The sequence below is a fragment of the Zophobas morio genome, unplaced genomic scaffold (assembly GCF_036711695.1).
Source record: "Zophobas morio isolate AGI-343-1 ecotype UQ-CSIRO unplaced genomic scaffold, CSIRO_AGI_Zmor_V1 ptg000030l, whole genome shotgun sequence".
Classification (NCBI taxonomy): domain Eukaryota; kingdom Metazoa; phylum Arthropoda; class Insecta; order Coleoptera; family Tenebrionidae; genus Zophobas; species Zophobas morio.
The window spans coordinates 18,212,508-18,233,963 of record NW_026972135.1 but is presented as its reverse complement, the minus strand read 5'-3'; the positions used below and the strand labels follow the sequence as shown (position 1 = coordinate 18,233,963).

The 21,456-nt window shown below is 32.8% G+C and overlaps 2 protein-coding genes across 2 annotated transcripts; one reads left to right on the top strand and one right to left on the bottom strand.

The window, feature by feature from the left end:
• Positions 1-7,290: 7,290 nt before the first annotated feature.
• Positions 7,291-9,027, bottom strand: LOC135138947 (dolichyl pyrophosphate Man9GlcNAc2 alpha-1,3-glucosyltransferase). The gene has a single exon (XM_064068995.1). The coding sequence runs from the start codon at positions 8,977-8,979 to the stop codon at positions 7,330-7,332; it is 1,650 nt and encodes a 549-aa protein (XP_063925065.1). The 5' UTR covers positions 8,980-9,027; the 3' UTR covers positions 7,291-7,329.
• Positions 9,028-9,058: 31 nt separating this feature from the next.
• LOC135138951 (mitochondrial import inner membrane translocase subunit Tim22-like) lies at positions 9,059-10,184 on the top strand. Its single transcript, XM_064069002.1, has 2 exons — positions 9,059-9,950; positions 9,997-10,184. The coding sequence occupies exons 1-2, from the start codon at positions 9,558-9,560 to the stop codon at positions 10,153-10,155; spliced, it is 552 nt and encodes a 183-aa protein (XP_063925072.1). The 5' UTR covers positions 9,059-9,557; the 3' UTR covers positions 10,156-10,184.
• The last annotated feature ends 11,272 nt before the right edge of the window (positions 10,185-21,456 follow it).

Sequence of the window (21,456 nt, the reverse complement as noted above, 5' to 3'; positions counted from 1 at the left end):
TTACATTAGTCTATTTTCAATATTTTAGAGTTTTAGAAAAACATAGATTTGAAATTTTTAACAAACTATGGTTATATTTACAGTATACCGGGTGTCTGGAAAATGGCGGACTAACTCTTCAGTATGATATGTTTCGGTAGTCCCAACAAAAAAATAAAAAAATTCTTTATGATGTAAATTACGAAAAAAATGTAATTTTATAAAAGTAAAATTGGCAACACTGCACGTACACACCTAATGCGTGAATACCTCCGGTATACCTTCTGATTTCTTAGTTACGATAAGTGACTGAAATCCACCTTTTATGTTTTTTGGACAATAAACATAACAAACTGATCTAGCAGCTACTAGCTCCGCCCACCTAACCTTCCTATTCTTCGAGGGTATGTCATTTGCCAAAATTGATCTTATTTTAACAGGTACTAACCCCGTCCACCTGTCCTCTATTTTCTTAGCGAGATCTCATTAGCCAAAATCAGTCTCATCTTAGCAGCTACTACCCCACCCAACCACCCTCTCTTTTTTCAGAGGGTATGTCATTTGCCAAAATCAGTTTTATCTTAGCAGCTAGTAGCCCCGCCCACCCACCCTCTCTTGTCTTAGAGGATATGTCATTTGGAAAAATCCATCTTATTTTAGCAGGTAATAATTGGTAATCATTGAAATCGGGGTGGGTGGGAGGTGCCTATTTGTTGACTTTTTTTCTTAATATGTGTAGTTTTCTTTCAAAAACACGATACATACTTAATTTTAAAATTCACCATTTTATGTTTTGAATATTTTATTAAAAAAAAACACTGTATATTATGGAAAGCAAATCGATGGATACTATCCACCCACCCTCCCCACTTCCATTGTGATCAATATTCTTGTTCGTCCTGAGACGGGGGCGGAGCTTAAATGCAAAATTCATAGTTTTCTACAAGAAATTACTATGTGAAACATGTTTTAAGTACTTTGGTATTTAACCCGCCCCGATTTCAATTATGATTACTCTTTCATTTGGTGGAGCTTAATTGCAAAGTCCATACGTTTGAGGAATAGTATTGTAGAAAATAGACCATTTTGAGCAAAACAGGGAATGAATATTTTTCAAAGAGTACCCCCGCCCACCCTCCCCATTGTGATTAATTTTTTTTATTCGTTGCGAGACGGAGGCGAAGCTTAAGTGAAATGTTCGTAAGTGTCATATTCATTTAAAATTCACACACGTGGTCCTCGAGATTGTGTCAAAATCGTCTAAAATAGACACTTGTGGCCCCCGAGATTCCTCCATAATCTTCTTAAAAAGACACTCGGAAGTCACGAGATTCTTTAATAATCATTTTAAAAATAAACAAATATGAATTTTGCAATTAAACTCCGCCCCTCGATTTGACAACAAATGAAAAATTCGGCACAATTGAGAAAGGGGCGGGTGGGTGGGGCTTAATTAATCAGTGGTTTCTTATTGTAACATATACATATATAGTCTCTTGTAACAACACGATACTTAAAGCTTTGGGGCCCCCGAAATTGTATCATAATAATTTAAACTAGATACTTGGGACCCACAAGATTCTTTAGTAATCTTTAAGGCTCGCGTCTGGATCGGTTTCGCCCTATACTAAATACATTGAAAACATCGTCGTGGTTTCCGGAGTTGCATTTTAAAAATACGGGATATATCGCTTTAAAAAAATTATATTTCGAATTAACAAACTTGAGTCCAGGGGACCTCCATATTTATATTCATATCTAGTCCGCAGTTTCTACAAAAAAAAATTATAAAGTTGACCAATTTTTACACCAGATTTAACCGGTACATTGATGCATTTTTTGAAGAAGTACTGAAGTGATTTGCATTCTGAGATAGGAGGTCCCCTGGGGAAAAGTGTCAGCTTTCTTTTGATACCATTTATAATCCTAAAAAATTCACGACTGAGATAAATAACTATCGAAAAGACAGAATCTGTTGAAACGAGAAATCGCCATTAAACGCGCTATGATGCCGTAGCAGAATACAGGTTTACTTAGATTCTGGTTTGGTTGCAGACTTAATTTAATGTGGACCTTGTCCACCAGGGGGAGCTGTTTTTACTCAGCGATTTATCGGAATAAAATTTTGATATCGCATTTCCGATTTTACAATACCATTTCGGTTTTTAGAAGTGACAAAATAACGTATCCATCCAGTGGCGTAACAATCAAACTGCGGGCCTGTGTTCTACAACACTGTGGGACCCCTAATGAACAGCGAAATAAAAATATTTAACAATACGAGTATAATGAGTAAAGAATGAGTAGATTGCAATTAGCGCTAACGTTTTATTAAAATCATTCTACCTGAAACATTGAATTAAAAAAATAAAATACAATAATTACCTGAAGAAATACAATTAAAATATATACAATATTAGAAACTAGCCGACCCGCCAAACGTTGTTTTGGCATTTCTAGTGAATATTTTGGTACACAGTTAAATAAAAAATTAAATTAAAATAAATACATAAAAATTTATCGTACGACAATGATTATATTCAATGGTCATCTTGCAACCCTATTGCGCATCTGTGGATGAAAGCAAAGATACTCATATCGTTATTAAAAAATGGGGGTTGGTGGTAGAAGGGTCAAAATTTAGGGTTATATGTATTTTTTGATGGCAAATCTTAAAAAAATAAAAATAAAAAATGTCTAAAAAATAAAAAAAGTTTGGTGGGTCACTCTTATCACTTAGGGGTTTAAAAAATAGTTTACTAGACCTACCGAATATACACAAAAAAATTCATAAAAATCGGTCAAGGCGTTTCGGAGGAGATTGGTTACAAAAACACTGTGACACCAGAATTTTATATTAGATTATTTTAGAAAAAAATTCTTTACCATAAAAAAGGTTATACTGAGTCGACCTTAAAAGATTGACGTATGCTGTCGCGGACTTTTTTTTAGAACTTTTAGAAGGGAACAATTCCATCATACATGATTTTTATGTAACTTTAACCGTTTAATACGCAGCGTAAGCAACGGAAGCTGTCAAAGGACGAATAATTTTCCCGTTTTTCCGATATTTTTTCATTCTATAATAATTTCCCAGTCCAGTTTTTTTTCTACTTAAAAAATTAGTTGTAACATACGTCAGATATATTTTATTATTCCAAAAAAGCACCACAAGTACAAAATTAAAATAGTTTTGAAAATACGAAAATTTTCATAAAACACAACTGAAACTGATTTTTTTTTTCACGTTTTATTACAGCATGAAGTTTCACTGTAGAACTGAGGACAAAATTTAAGTATTTTGTTGTCTTGCATCATAAATTAGTCATACTTTTGTCGGATAAAGATTGGTAATTTACTACATGGGGTGTTAGATTTGCTACAATGGGATTGCGACACTGCGACAGGTTTATTACAAACAGATGCTGCTGCATTTTCGACCGCCGGTGCCTGTCGCTAAAACCCGAGTTTATTGAGTCTATGATATTGAATCTTTAGTTGATTGTTTATTTTTTTCAACATTTTCTACAATTTCAGAAATTATGGATTCAATAAACTTATGTGTTTTTTTACTGTTTGTACAATTTTTTGTACTAATTGCACGTTTTGTTTTTTTTTTGCGTAGATAAAATTTGTCACGAGCCATTATTATAAAATAAGGTGTAACAACAAAAATATAGTGCAAATAATTTGTAAGTGGACGACCGAAACTATGTTTTAGGCAGACACTGACAAAGTGGTAGTAACATTGGCAACTGTTCCAAAACTGAGTTTTGCCGAAAAAAGGTACTTTACGTGCATTTCAAACAATTACATTCATAGGACTCTACCATTTCTACCAGCCAGATGTAAACAACCACCTACAATAAATTTAACAACTTTTGTTTGTCACCGGAAGTGGGACTGGTATTGCGGACTGAAATTATCCCTTGTACACGCTTTCGACTCCACTTGAGTAACAATTTTTTTCCGAATTTAAAATTACGTTCAAGCTGTTGTTCAAGCCTAAAATTTAAAATTAAATCTTTCCGAAACAGTATGACAAATATGTAGTGAACAAAAAATATTTACACCTTATACAAAAAAATGAGGTTTACGATGCGCAAGCATATGATATACGTAAAATTAAAAGTGCAAGTCAAAGTTAATATGCATAAAAAATAGCAGCTGCTTCTATTAAAAATTTAAAATTAATTATTTAAATCCTTACAAAACGATATACTAACAAACAGTTTAAGCAAAGTCAAATTTTTAAACAAACTGCCTTCTGCCATGCAGTTAGCCGCCAAAATAATTAACATGAATATTTTAGTACTTACATAAAAAACCACCGTTGAATGCTTAGAATTACTTGCACACAACGTACTAATGATTTACGTTGAAGAAAGTAAAAAATGTTGCTATGTGGCTAATAGCTTCAAGGACACGTTATTATTCATTTTCAAACGATTGCGGCTAATAATTTTAACAATTTATTGTTATTTACTTGGTAAATATATTTTTATTTTTATTACTATTGTTTTGTTGCAAACGATAAAGTAAATAGCAAAACCAAACTCTTATACATTATTAAGTTTAAGAAAAATTTTCCGCCAAAAATATTCTATTTGTAATGAATGGGCATGTCCGACAGTGCAGATAGTAGGAAAATAATAAAAATATTTACTTATACCGGAAATATTGTTAATTCTCTTATTTCAAGTTTGGCCTACAAATGTGGAAAATCCCTCCCGTTCGTAAATAGTACCTTGGCGCGACCAATTTTTGCTTTAGATGATGTTCCTGTAATTCAGACAAACAACACATCCTTGATAGGAATAAATCACATATCTACAGATAATTCCCCGACAGTAGGAGGTACTTTAATATTTATAGTGGACCAAAAGCTATAAGGTTATATGGCCATCATAAAATCATCCCATTGTGTCGAAGTTAAGTTGTTTAAAATAGAAAAGGTTTTAGGGTCGTAAATAACGTGTCCACTGCAGCTCGACCGGCTGTTGTGGTTTCGTTCAGGGGGGGCTTTCAATAAATATGAAAATCCACCACACCACTATTTCTTTACTACCTGCAACCGCTGAGGGTTCCGAAATAACCACTCGCTTTGAAAGCCGGCCCTGTTAAATGTGAGCAAGAAATGTTTAGAAGACGATTTATTGCCAACCGGTAAGCTTAGTGCGAACCACACAAAGGGGGTATTTATTTGCGGTCAACTAATTTTATGATGGTCATATAACCTTATACCTTTTGGATAAGTATACATATATTTAATATATTTACCGAAAACAATTTAAGTACGGAAACAAAATAAATAACTGGAAAGAATTAACTGTAGCCAAAATAGGAAAATGAATCAGTGAGTTTTACATCTTTCCGGTTTCGAACGGTCAAGGGTAAATTCAGGTACCCGGGTTTTGTTTGCAACTATTATGGCTAGACAGGCACTGCGGCTTGTGTACTAAAACTTATTTCCGTACAGTAAAATGTAGAATTCTACGGATCGGTGCTGCATTTATTCACATTTTAGCAATTCACTAACAGGAGGCAGCATCTCCCGGGTCGTTTTATTCTCACTTTGACCAGGCAGATATTTTGCCTCCAGACGGCACCCTTGAATCAAACAAGCATGAATTTTGCAATCAAGCCCCGCCCCTCGATCTGACAACAAATGAAAGATTCATCAAAATGGAGATAGGGCAGTTGGGTGGGGCTTAATCGTTGGTTTCTTTTTCGTAGTGTGAATAGTTTCTTTCGAAAACACAAAACATAATTTTAACCTCAAATTCAGCATTTAATGTTTTAAATATTGAGGAGCTACTAGTTACGATAAAACTGATTTTGGCAAATGACATACCCTCTAAGAAAAGAGCGGGTGGGTAGGTGGGGTTACTATCTGCTAGGATAAGACTTATTTTCGCAAATGAGATCCCTCTAATAAAATAGAGGGCGGGTGGGTGGGGCTAGCATCTGTTGATAAGACTGATTTTAGCAAATGATGTATCCTCTAAGAAATTTACTCGTAATTAAATTATTATAAGAAAATACACTAGAGGCTCCAAAGCACTTTCAAATTATTTCCAAACAGAAATTCCAAGAACCTCAAGATTTGGTTTAAACTTTTCAAAAAACAAAAACGGGATCCCAAAATTAACTCAAAAACAGGTCAGGTCGGAATTTTCCAAAAATAGTACACCGAAGTACCAAAGTCCACCAAAATTGTTTTAAATACTTAATTTATAAAAAAAATCTCCATGGGCTCCCAAAATAATACACCATGGGTACCCAAGAGTTTGCCAAATTAAAAAAAAAACACTGCGGCACTCAAGACTTTTCCAAATTCTTAAAAAATACAATAGTAAAAGTTCAAAAGATTTTTTTAAGTTCAGCTAGCAACAAAACACCAGATTCCTTTGAATTTATCCGAAAATAAAACACCAGAGGACCCAAAATTAACTGCGAATATTTTAAGCGTACGTAGGGTTTTGAAAACTTTGACAATTTTTGATACGGCAAACATTTTTAACTGCTTACTCGATTTTTGCTGATTTGTACCTTCGCTTTATATCAGGCAAACATTGTTGTCAAATGGAATTTTACCAAATTATTACAAAAACAACACAACCATATCTTTGTACAAGTTTTATTACTAGTTACTGTGATAATGAATGTTTTTTACTTGTTAAACGTAGCAAAAAAACAATTTTAAAATCATTATAACTCCACCAAAATGTGAAAAGGATTTTTTTTACGATTGCTCCCAGACTCACCAGTTGATTATTTGGAGCGTAGCGGGGAGTTAATCCGCCATTTTCCAGACACACGGTATAAAAAAATCGTATAGATGATGTGCCATACTTCAATGAAATGTTTAAGAATTCTTTCTATACTATTTTCTTACTTCTGTGTATATTTTGCCATTTGGAAATTTTTTGGTACTCAAAAGATATAAAACCCATTCTAAATCGCTATATACCGTGTCATCAGAAATGACTGCGTCTGTTGGCAGTACCTTTTAAACAACAATGTGAAATTTCCTTACCTATGTTGGCATAACGGAAGTAATTCTATGACAGATGTCGATCGTGACATGCAATAAATGTAATAGGTGACGTTTTGGATACATTTTACAAATTAAAAAATATCACTAATCTGTCAATCTTGACAGACGTCATGATATCAATTTCAATTAAAAATCCAAGATTGCCAACAAACCCAGTCACTTTTGATTACGCGGTTCGTAGGTACTCGGATGTCAAACTTACTCAAAAAGAAAACATCAACATTATTTATTTGTGAATAAAAACACAACAATGATAAATTAACTTTTATTTACAAATTATCAATAACATACTACGAAGATTTCAACTTTACATTTCTAATATCATCAAATTCTTGAGGAATCTTGATCTGTTGCACATTAAAATAAACAAAGAACCCGAAAAAATGAACAGCTGAATACGCTGAAATCAAAAGGGGGAACAAATCCGGATATCTCTCCGGAGGATCAAAAACCAGAAGCAGAAACGAGAGAAATACAGAACCCATCAAAGACGTGAACATAAACAAATGAAATGCAAATTGCTTCAAAGTTTTTCTATTTCTCACAATCTCCTTATAAGTCAGTTTCAAAATATCTAGCTGCGTGGCCTTTTTGTACTCTATATTCAAAAGAACGTGCAAAAGACTGCGGTAATACTCAGCTAACCCATCGGAAGCGTTAAGGTAGTTCCTATAGAAGTGTTCAATCGAGACTTGGAACGAAGTGCTGTAGAAAATCATCAGCGCAACAGTGGCTATAACAAGACCGTCTTTGTACAGCAGTGGCGTCATACTGAAAACTGACAAACAAAGGAACCAGAAACAAACGAATGGTTTTTGGGGGAAGTACAAGATGACCGGAATCGCTACCAACAAAATAGTTTTTTCATGAACTTGAAAACTAAACAAGAAAAAGGCCAAGGAAGAGTTGATTAGGGCTAAAACAAATTTCTTTGAACTGGGGCGAAGGAAAAGATCGATACTGGAGGGAAAAACCATAGAAATCGTGGCAAACAAACAAATTCGCATCATTTCATAATTCGTAAAACGGAGTTTGAGTTTATAAAAAATGTTTAAAACGCACCAAAAATTTGAAACTTTGTCTTCGAATACACCGCGACTTAACGGAAACTGGCGTTGCAAAACCACAAGGAAATCGTCCATATTGAATAAAAATGGCGCCCAAATTGTCAAAAATGACAAGACGACGGTTACTGCGATTTTTGATAGTTTGATAATGCCACTTGTGGTGCTTTGGCCGGGTTTGGGTACACACGAACTTAGCAAATACATAAAGAACGGTAACGAATGGTAAAGTTCCATTTGTTTGTAGTTTAAAGCTGCACAGAAACAAATCGATGCGGCGATGTTGAACTTTTTAAGAACGAAAACTGTGGCGAAAATCGCGAGTCCTAATGATACACAATTGTATTGAAAGTGTCCATGGTCTATCAGTATAATTCCGGGATAAAGCAGCCCCAAAATCGTGGATAAGGATGGTGACAAGGGTTTCACTTTCTTGTCGCTTCCTTGACATTCTGTGGCATAAAAATAAACCACTAAGGATGGAATGTAGACTAGAATATCCACCACAAGGACTGTGTATCTCATAAACAATTTATGTTCGTCGCTTTCAAAGCCTCTCGAATCGTGCAATTTTGTATAATTTTCATTAATAAGTTCTGCCAATTTTCCAGCTGCAAACATGTGGTAAGCAGTCAAAGGAGGGTAGTCCAGCCCCCAATACATCAGGTCATTCTCACTCCCATTCTTGTACCATTCGGTAATGGGCAAATTTGTGGTGATTTCCATCCAGTGCCTTTGAGCTTCATAATCTCCATACATAGGCGGTGACCCTTCTCCCGAATAAGGGTGTAAAGTGGTGCAACCCCTTAACAAAACAGCCACCAAAGTCCCAAATATCACTAACCACACTTCACAACTGAGTTTCACGCAAAACATCGCAACTTTTACGAGAGATGTGGCAGCCGGTTTGATAAAATTGTGAGGTTAGGGGTGTTTTGACAGATGAGGAGAAAATAATAAAAATCAGGACTTACGACATGAGAGGCTTCCAGTTCCTGGGTTAACTTGTTTTTAATGTAGTCTTCCGTGTACTGGGACATTCTTCTAACGGTACTTTGCGACACGCTCCGGGAAAGCACGGCAAATCCAGGCGTTTTGACAGAAGACAGGTTAAGACGGTTAAACATGCTAGGGAAGTGCTATTAGACTTATTAGAGGTTAATAACGACAGTTTTAGGGCAAGGGGTTGTATAGAAGTTTTATTTTTTGACAGTATTTTGGTTGCGAAGTAATTTTTATTTAAATCTTTTCTGAAATTGTCCCTGAGAGTTTACGACAAAGTGGCGCCCTCTGTGACACCTGTCATTTTTTTAACGTGAAATTTTAATTTATCTTAATTTAATGAAAAACAACCTCTCATACTTATTTAATTGTGCACAGATTAAAGTGTTCATGTGTCTTATGCAACGATTTTTTCGTGGTTCGTAAAGTGAAATATTTAAAAAAGTAAGGTTATGTCTCAACAACCCCCCGACAGTCGCCAGTTGTCCTCGGAACAATGGTCTTTTCTCACCCAATACTTCGTCGGCAACAATTACCGCTTTCGTGAAAATATCATTATTCCGAAAAACTTGGGCCCCGTTCAGATTAAATCAAATGAAGAGAAAATGGTGGAAGCATTTTTTGAAAGCTGCCCCTTCAAGTCTTTTATGAGTTGCGTTATGGGGTACGGTTTAGGGGCTGCTATTGGTTTGTTTTCGAGTAGTGTAGGACCGACCGCGACGAACGTCGAACAACAAACAGCAAGACAGGTCTTCCAAGACATGAAGAGTACGACACTAAGTTATGCAAAGAATTTTGCTGTTATTGGAATGATATTTTCAGCGGTGGAGTGCTCTATAGAGACGGTAACTTTTACTGTTGTGGTGACTGGATTTTAATTATGTTTTTTAGATGAGAGGGAAGTCGGATTGGAGGAATGGAACATACGCGGGTGGCGTAACAGGGGGTCTTATTGGCTTGAGAGCTGGAGTGAAGGCAGGCGTACTGGGGGCCGCCGGGTTTGCCGCGTTTTCGACAGCCATAGATTATTACATGCATTCTAGGTTTTAGTGTAAAGTTTTAATAAATTGTTAGGTGTATAGTTGGTTGCATAATTTAGTTGCTTGGAGGGGTTGGAGTTATATCATCATTTTTATTGTCACTTTTTATTACCTAGAATAAGCAAGAATTGTTTGCTCATTTATATAATCCAAAATTTGTTTGAAATTATTCTACTCTCTTGGATAATGTTGCCCCAAACTCGCAATTATCTAATTAAACCCCATTTCGTCATTTTCGGCGGATTTACATTTATATAATGGTTCACATTTACTTACTTTCACCGTATCTTCTCATTGGATGAAAAGAAATTATTCCGGCTCTGCCAACACGCGTTGTTACATCGTCAGGTCAGGATTACGTAATTTTATACATTTTGTAACAATTCAACAGCTGTAAACAAATATCGAGACACATTTTCGTTTCCTCATGTTTGACCTTGACACGGTGAAGTTTTTTTTCTGAAGTGGAAACATGAATTGCTAATGGCTTGCTAATATTTAAAGAAAAATATATATTTACGACGCGAAGAATCATTTACATAGGTAGTTAAATTTGTCGAAATATTTTTATATTTGTGAATGACAAATTTTCGCGCTGTTATGATTTATAACGTCTGTAACGTTTATATACGGATAATTAAAAAGTTAATGTACAGAGGATCTGCGAAAAACTAGAAATTAATGTCTGTAAAATAAAAACAAACAATGCAGTTTACGGATCCGAACTATAGGTAGGTAGGTCCCCATCTAAATTAAATCAGTTAAAGCATTAGTATAATACACTGATCAGAATTTATTATTAACATAATCGCTAACAAATATGGTTAAAAATTAATTAATTATTATTAATGTAACTTTTAGATGAGTAGTTGTTGACAATTACTTGTTATGTTTCGCATAATAATGAATATTCTTATAACTATCGTGCTTAATATGAAAGAAGTCAACAAACTAATTTCATTGCTTCTTGCTTCTATCTTATTAAACACTGTGTATATTACATGAACACAACACGTAGGCATGATGCACGACAATGAAAAAAATTTACATTGCGTCAATCAGGTTAATATTTTCCCTAAATGAATTCTTTTTAATTTGAGAAGATGCCAACATAGTTGTCAGTGTCAGTGCCTGGGAATAATAATGTGAAATCGATATTTATGCATGCAAAATATATATCCAATCTAAAATGTTGTAGAGCCTCTATATAATGGACGTTATTACTTCAAAATTATTTTACAAATTTGGCTGCTGTCGAGAAACCAGTCGATTACAGTTACTTTACATCTATTCTATAATTTGTTTTAATTTGTGTCGAATACTGAAAAGTCATATTTGGGCAATTCCACGATAAAATGTCAACCTCAGCACATTTTTTTGAAAATTGTTAAATTAATCTAAATCTTACAATTAGTACTTCTAAAATCTTTAAATTTTACTGGCATATATTTGCTTTTACAATACCTTAACATCCGCAGTAAAAATTTCTTGTTATTGAGGAATAATAAAATTGTTCAAAGAAAAGATAGATATTATATCTTCTTTAACATCGCTAGAAACAAACTAAATATCGTAATTTACTTACAATATCAAGCACGGTCGTAAAGAGTGCACCTTTGTTGACAATAATGTACAATCAATTCTTATCCCATCATCTTTAAAAAATATTACGCTTCTTTTTTCTGATATATGTGATAATTGGTGTAAGTAACGATAAGGGACTAATTTTCATGTTATTCGGAAATATTAAAAATAATTGCAAATCAGGTTACATTATCTCTTTTTCTCGTTCTCGCTCTCTATGTTCAATGTACTTTTATTGAAATTGCCTTGTGATTATTATTAAAAATCGCATCGTTACTTACGCGAAACGGGATAATTTTATTTCGGTGGCTTAGCTTTGAAATTAAATAATTAGTCTTGACAGTCGTTAATCTACCAATAATTTGATTTTGCTGTGTGATTAACATCCACGGAAAGAGTAAGAAAACACCAACAAAAAGTAAAGAGACTCAGAATACCTAAAATCAACCAACCGAAAATACCAGCAGGAATATAAGGCAAACATAAGCAGCACAAAGAAAAAAGACATTGCGCTATAAAAAAGTTAAGATACCATGAAAATAACAAGTAGAAAAGCGAGAAAAAGCCAAAATAAAAATAAACAAATCGAGATTTCAAATGATGGTAATGTCATCAAGTAAATATATTGTAAATTCGGTAACTTTGAATATTTTTTCTTTTAGCATTTAATCCTTTTATTTTGACATTACATACATTTGTTCATTTCAACTTATAGAGGTTCTCATAAAAAAATTAAATTTGCAAAATCAAATTTTGCCTATAATTTTCGTAATTGCTGGAAATGTTTTATTATATGCACTTCATGGGCGAGGCAAGTTCTGTCTAAACAACCTTCGACCAACTTTTTCTTTTGTTTAAAACACGAATTTACAATTTTTCTTACTTCCGTGGCAGTTAATATTCACAAGTTCGCGTAAGAAACGATCAAATCGTGTAAGTAACGATGACATCGTGTAAGTAACGCATTTTTTTCTCTATTCAGACATAATCAAAATTAAACTTCTTCTCAGTTTTTGACAACACGAAAATTAAATTTTTTATCAATATAACTGTTTTTGTATGATAATTCACAATTCCATAGAAAATGGAGAAAATGTATCAATTCCAGAGAAGTCAGGTTCAAAGATTTCGCATAAGTAACCCAAACTTTTAATTAAATTTTGACTAAATTAAATATGACTTTAGTAATATCAAATTATTAAGAAAAAAGAGAAAACAAATCTCTACGATTAGGTTGAAAAATGAAAGTGTAAAAGCACTTATGGGACAGTTTAAAACAAAAAAACTTTGCAGAGTTTCGTACGATTTTAGCCTAAGTAACGGTGGAATTGCCCATTTACGTTGACACTATTAGTTTAGCAGAATCCTCAACCAAAGAATTTGTATATGTTACAGCTAATATCCGAAATCCGTTATTATGCATAATAACTAGACATTTTAGGAATTATGCGTAATAACTAAACTTGTCAGTTATTATGCATAATAACCAGCAACATTAGGCATTTTGCGTAATAACTGAAATTTTCAGTTATTATGCATAATAACGGAAACGTTTAGGTAATATTGATAATAACTAACACAGAAACAGGAATTATGCATATTTTCCAAAAAGCTACCCACCCTGCCTCGCTTTCTCCTACATACCACATGTACAGTTGATTTAAAAAAAAAGGGACAAATTACAGTTATATAAACGTCATATTCCCATTGCTTTTCATTGATCTATGAGAACCTGAGTTGCTCATCTTGTCTCGTTTTTTTGAAATCAGCTGGACATGTTATAAGCCTTTGAAAATGGTAAAAAGTGAAAAAAAAATAGAACAGGATGATACCCACTGGAAAAGGAAGAAAATGTAACAAAAATAAAGGGAAAAATAATTTACGGGCGATCCGAGGTCCGGAAGGGGAAGAGGGTGAGCTTTTAAGGGTAGAAAACGGTTTATCACGATTTCCGGCAAAAAGTTAAATGGCAAAGTTGTAGGTAATAAAAAGATCTACAACTTTTGTATTTACATTTTCTTTCCTCAAAATCTATGCGAAAAATGCAAATAACCGAGTTTTTGGTTTCTTATTTTTAGCTCCCACAATTTTTTTTTTTTTTCACTGTCATTTTTTTGATACAAAATATTTATTTTTTTTACCTTATTTTGATTTAATATCGAAAAACCACCCTAATTTTCAATCGAAAATTCCCACGTCAAAATATTTGCTTTTTTAAAAAAGTCGGTGTGCTTTTTGTTCGCTGAAATCTCTACTTTCTGAAGGTGTAAAAAAAATTATACATTACTATGGCAAATTTTCACAGGAAACGCAAAAAAACGAAAAACTCGAATTCAAAAATTTGTTTTTTAATTATTATGTAAAATTTGGAGCTATTTATAAAAGGGTACACGTTAATTACTCGAAAAACGTAATATTTCATGTTACATTGATAAATTAAAAAACTGCAAATCGAAATATACTACTATAATTAACAACCAAATAAGTTAATACACTTAATACTTATAAGACATCTACAATATTTTGTTAAAGTTGTAGGATAATTTTTAAATTATATGCATAGGTGCCTATTTATTGCTATTTTAAGATAACTTACATACCTGAATGGCCTACGGAAAATTTTAGCCCATCGGAAGAATGAACAACATCGTCTATAAAAATACACGTGCAGGCTGAGTTACTTGAAGAGAACCGTGACGAATTGATTTATTTAAAAGAAACTTTTGGAATCTACAGTCACAAGGATTTTCCTGTAAACAAGCAGAAGAAGATTCTGATGCTAACATAATTAAGATCTGGATAGAAACTGCTAGAGATACCAATAAAACTGTCATAGTTGTGGGTTAAGATATTTTGGTCCTTTTGAATCAATTGAATTCAAATAATTATGACATTTATTTTCTCAAACCAGGTTCTAGAAATGTAAAAGATTTATTTTTCAAATATGAATCTTTCAAAAATATCGCTGCATTTCTGTATTGTTTTTCTGGTTGCGATACAACATCTGGGTTTGCCGGAAAAGGAAAGCAAAACATCGTAAATTCATTGTTTTCTAATATATAAAATTCTCGTGTTACAGTGTGTAACCAAACTCTTCCGAAACGGTTTGACTGATTTTTATGAAATTTTCTGTCTATATTCGGTAGGTCTGAGAATAGGTTGTAAACTATTTTTTATACCCCTAGGTGATAAGAGTGGCCCATCCAAAAAAAAATTTTTTTTTTCGGACAAAATTTGTTATTTTTATTTTTTTAAGATTTGGCTTCAAAAAATACAATTAACCCTAAATTTTCACCCTTCTACCACCAACCCCCATTTTGTAGTAACGATATTAGTATCTTTACTTTCATCCACAGATACACAAGGCAGGTTTCAACATGGCTGTTGAATATAATAATCATTGTCGTACGATAAATTTTTATGTATAATTTATAATTTAATTTAATTATAATTTATTTATTTTTATTTTATTTTTTATTTAACTACTAAAATATTCACTGGGTCTGCTAGTCAGATGATAAAAATTTGTCAAATTTGGACAATATTTTTTATAAAAACATGCAAACAAAGAAGATATCGCAAAAAATGGATTACAATTAATCAAATATATTTATAAATGTAAAAATGATAATATAACACTGAATCAGTTAAGATTTCGAAAATCAATTAGCAAGAATTAAATCATCTTTCATATTGACAAATCTCCCACCAACAGAAGATTTTAAATTTTTGAGTTTATCAGTGTAACATGGAATCTTATTTTCGATTGAAAATTAGGGTGGTTTTTCGATATTAAATCAAAATAAGGGAGAAAAATAAATATTTTGAATCAAAAAAATTACAGTGATTTTGAGACATAAATAGGGAAGTTTTCACCAAATTTCGTGAAAAAAAAAACTTTTGTGGGAGATAAAAATAAAAAACCAAAAACTCGGTTATTGGCATTTTTCGCATAAATTTTGAGGTTATTTAAAAAAAGTCTAAATACAAAAGTTGTAGATCCTTTTATTACCTAGAACTTCGCCATTAACTTTTTTCGATAGGACTTGTAGTTTTGCCGGAAATCGTGATAAACCGTTTTCTACCCTTAAAAACTCACCCTCTTCGACTTCCCGACCTCAGATCGCCCGTAAATTATTTTTCCTTTTATTTTTGTTATATTTTCTTTCTTTTCCAATGGGTATCATCCTGTTCTAAATTTTTTTGTTCTCAAAAATTATCGGTCCTGGCCTATTAGACAATATGCTTAATGACTAATGTTTCAGGTATTATGCATAATTCCTTTTCCTCTGCTAGTTGTTATCAATATTACCTAAACGTTTCCGTTATTGTGCATAATAACTGAAAAATTCAGTTATTACGCATAATTCCTAATGTTTCCGGTTATTATGCATAACAACTGACAAGTTTAGTTATTACGCATAATTCCTAAAATATCTAGTTATTATGCATAATAACGTATTTCGGATATTAGCTGTAACATATACACACATTTGTTATTAGACTTCAATGAAACCAGTGATTGGAAGTAATTCAATTACAAGATTTACAAGTAATTCATTACTGTAATTCAATTTCTTTTCAAGTAATGAGTAAATGTAATACATTACTTTTCAGAAATTGTAATGAGTAATTCTAGGAATTACTTTTTTTGAGTAATTCAGTTACTTTTACAATTACTTTTTGCCATAATTACTTTTAACCCAATTACTCAAAAATTATGTTTTATATTTTCTCTCCGAATCGTTTATCTGACCTGCTGGGATCATTATATCTGGTTCGTTTAATGAGTTTAGCACAGAATGTGTTAAGAAACCAGGTAAAGGTAATCATACATAAGCTCTTCATCATTTTAAGGGTGAGCTAAAGCATATTCCAGCCTAGGGAAATACATATAAATTTCTACCCAAGTTTTTGCCAAAAGTATGCGTCCGATTGTAATAAACTTCACATCCTTGAAATGAGCGTAAAAAACCCTACCCAGGTTGATTTCCTGTTTTTTAAATTTTGTCGTAAAAAAAAACTACAACGCGTTAAAATTGTGATGAGTATGAGTTTATCTGGTTTTAGCTATTTATGGATCAATTTTAAATTTTCAAAAAGTTAGATTAGTAGAAATTGTATTAAAAAATCCACTGCGCTTACAAAAATAAAATATCTTAATAAATAATTGAGTAAACAGGGGCAGAATATTTAAAATTTGTGGTCAAACAAACTTTAGCCATTCTTCTGGTCCACTCAAATCTATAACAGGTAACCGATAGAACCCGTCCTTTTAAATCCCTCATAATCCGACAATAAAATTTTTTAAGAGTGTCCACCCTCTAACGTTTTCTAAATTTCATATGTAAGTCACAACGCCAAGTAAGAGGCAATTAAAGACAGACTTTTAAGTTTACATTATGTTGTAGCCCCCTTCTAAGTATTTAGGAACATCCTTTTTATTAAAGAATACAAGTTTTTGTGTCCGCAGGTAATTATCGGTAGACTAATATTTACCATATATTTACACGTAGCCAATAAGATATTTTGAAATCTCCCACCAATGCAAATTTTTGTTTAAAAGTTTTTGCAGTTGGCATCGAACTTAGGCGCAAAAGAATCGGCTCTTCAATTTTTGGTAAAATATGTAACATATTGCCCTATACTAGTTGCCATTATAGGCTTAGAAGAACAATTAAGTATAAAAATTAGTCGATGCGGTCTATTTGCAGATTTAGAAGATTTTTTCAAATTTCCTTTAGATAGTCACTCCCTCAGATGAAGATTTGATAAAAATACATTTTGACAATTTTTAAAGAATAAAAGGAGCCAAGTGCTCCATGTTTTAGAAATATGTTTATAAAATATAACACGACAATTCCATCTAGCGCCGTAGTGGAAAGGTAGTTTAATGTTGGCGCGGATGTTTTTAAGACAAAACGTCATGCCTTAGCTGACGAAAATTTTGAATGTCAGTTATTATTGAATTTAAATTATGAATATAGTCCTCTTGCGTGAAGTATTTATTTGTTTTATTTTATTTACTGATGTGAATATGTAACAAATGATTTAGTACAATAAATCAGTCACTGCCTTTTTCATTCTAACACGTCTTTTCTTGACCTTTTCGACCCATATAACAAATATCTAAAATTGTGTCTTCATCAAATTTTTCAAAGTGCAAAAAGTAATTGTTAAAGTAATTAGTAAGTAATTGTTCCAATCACTGAAACCCAAATTCAAAAATTGGTCTAAAGTTATTTAGACAGAATTTCCCTCGCTAATATACAGCCTAACAAATCTTGCTTCTCTGAAAGTTATAATTTTTTTGTGGTAACTTCCATAAATTAAAAAAAAAACTGTCGTAACGGCATTTCGGCAGGACTCCCTCGCCCTAGAAATACAGTCCAGTCATGCAATCCCGTTTCCTCGAAAAAATATAAAATTTAATTTTGCGAACTTTTATTCGTAAAAATCTTTATAATAAATATAGACAATACCAGTAACAGTGTATGCCATCTTATATATTTTTTAGCAGTTCTTGTAAACCTTGTTTTTCTGAATTCATTAATATGTCATGTTTTAATCACCAATATTCCGCCACTGCCTTTGATCTGAACGCATTATATTACGAAAAGACATTTTGGCCTGCCATCCATTTCTTCACCTACTGTAGGAAACGAATTAATAATTACTCTAATAATATGAATGCACTGATAAAGCGCAAAACTATGACTGTATTTGAAGTGAGTTTTCCCATTTGAAATTGTTCTAATCAACATTTAAGCAAGGACCTGGACGTCAATTTCGACACGAAAAAAATTGGTCTAAAGTTATTTCAGCAGAACTTCCCTCGGCCATGAATTATAGGCAGTGTTGGGGACAGATACTTTTAAAAGTATCTAGATACAGATATAGATATATGGAAGACAAAAGTATCTAGATACAGATTGTTTTAGATTTTTTCGAAATGTATCTAGATACAGATACAAGAAAACAGATACTTTTTGAAACTTTGGCGAATAAAATAACTGGAAACATGTTTATGTATTTTTTTTATGAATGAATTTTTTAAAATTAACAACATTTCGAACGTATTGTCACCTAAATTATTTCTGCTTGGTGTCAAAATTTGGTTTCCGCTACTAAACACCCGTTCCACAGGTGCAGAAGAAGAGATTGTGGTCCTAAATTTAAAAAATAAACATTTTACTGTAGCATTGTTATTCAAGACTGAAAAATCTTTTTTTTTTCCTGCAAATAGACCATCGCTTCGCTGTTTGATGTGTCGCAAACTGTGCAATATTTATTACGTACGCTTCAAAAGAATATTTTTTTTGTTTTTATTCCCATACTACAGTGTCCAAATTGTGTTTGAGTAAGTATATTTAATAATTATCTCCAGCATTAAAATTAATATTTCAAAAGAATAGGGGAAAATGATTATTTTGTGCTGAAGCTCTGTTGTCGGCAACCTGTCATAAATTATTATTCTTCAATATCGGCTTACGATGTTTTATGACCATGTCCGGTAATCGTCTATCCCGGTGCGGCAGGTATATACATTTTAGAAAGAATTTCTGGTTCCGTTTAAGGCAAAATAAGTACAATTTCTTAGAAAGGTATTTAAACCCTTTATAGGATCAAAGGCTGCCTGGCAGGCCGGAATCACCAGAGTGCAACTTCAAATTTTCAGATTTTTGTTGAAACTCATTTTATTTTAATCTCGTTTCACGATTTCTGAGAATATATCACGATAAATTATTCTACCGAGGGTTGTAAAAATATTAATTTTATTGCCCAAGATTTACACTTAAACATAATCGGCACATTCTAGGGCAAAACGGACCTGCCAAGCCCGCCTCACGTTAGGTCCAACAATGAAAAAGTGAAGAAGTGACACATGTGGCAACAGGAAAAGATGCTACATTTGTCTGAAAAATAAAGATATAAAACAGTAACAAATATGCGATTTATACGAGAGAAATGTATGTATTGAACATTCGATTAGTCGATTACAGAACTAATTTGTGCTAAGTGAAAAAATTAATCATTATGTAACACGCAATTATTATTTTCTAAAAATAATAACATACCTTACACAAATATTTTTACTATTAAAATTACTCTTATTTAATAACACAAATACAACCAGCGGGCCTATCGGACTCGGGTTGCTCAGGTACACAGATAAATTGCATTGCCCCGATAAGTGTAAAACGCAGTGAATAGTGAATTGTGGTTTATGGTTTTTAAAATTCCATCTTACCATGGCTTAGATTTATTACCCCTCAGGATTATATTTAAAGATGTATAAGTACTGAACGCTACAATCTACAATGCAGGAAATGGTGGAATTTAAAATATGAAAATTTCCGTGACAGAACACTATTAGTGGACCTCTTACCTCTATTTTTGTTTATGTGTCCAAAATCACCAACATCAAGTATCAAAAATTACTACTAGTATAACTCAACTCATAACTACTGAAAAAAAGTGAAATAAAAAAATTTATCTGTATCTGCGCCATTAATTTTGTATCTAGATACAGATATTTTGTGCTTAAATTCGATTTGATCTAGATACAGATACTAGATACCCAAAAATGTATCTAGGTACTTTATTTAGATACAAGAATCTAGATATTGCCCAACACTGAGTATAGGCGAACAAATACAGCTTCTTTGAAAAATTATAAAATTTGCGAATTTTATTTTCTGGGTAACTGTCTTTCGTCAACTTGAACGGCTATAAAATCTAATGTAGTGATTTCTGGTTTAATTTTGTCTTGACAAACAGCAAGCATGGAATAAGGCATTCTGAATTATTTTCGAAATCCCCTTAAAATTAGCAATTTTCTCTAAATTCTCTTTAAAAGTAATGTCAAGTTATGCTAAACACTTAATTAATTAGCTCCGTCGTAAAAATTGTGGCGCTTTGTCTGCTTTAAGCGAATTTGCTACAAGTTTATTTCACTCCCACGCAAAGCAAATCTCTACCATGGAGGCAGAATAAGTTATATTACCTCCATGATCTCTACGTATAATACGGGGTCAATAGAATTTGTAATTGACACAACGAACCGCAAATGAAAATGGTTGTTTTGTTGTTGAAAACTACTACATAGCATAAAACAGAGTGTCTCTGTCTCTGTGTCTAAACGAGATAATCACAAAAACTACTCTACGGATTTTCATGTTGTTTTCACCAACAGGTAGAGCGATTCACAAGGAAGGTTTAGGTGTTAATTTATGAAGATTTTGTGTAAATTGGTTTAACCATGATAATTGTAGTCTGTTGTGCAAAATTATTAGATATTGTCTTTGCCATTTCTATTGATACACCGCGTAAAATTTAGCAATTGGTAAAAGGCTTTCGATTGATTGAGAACGGCTTTTAGTTAGAAAATTGTCTGAAACGAACGTTGCCAAATTTACGAACAACAAGTGGTGTTTCAACAGAAATGACAGAGACTATAGATCCCTTAAAAATGTATCTTGTAAATCGGTTTATTAATTACGTACCTTTCTCTGAGTGAATTTTAGAAGTTAATTGACTTATTGCAGTGCATAGGATTGAATAAACAGTGTTATTCTTCGGGCAATATTGAAATAAGTCAAATAATACACAATTCACCACCAGACAAATGATCTGGACATACATACTTAATGCTATCTATGCGAACCCGGACCGAGTTGCTAGTACAACATATAACAATACAATACAATACAACGGTGTCGTCTTC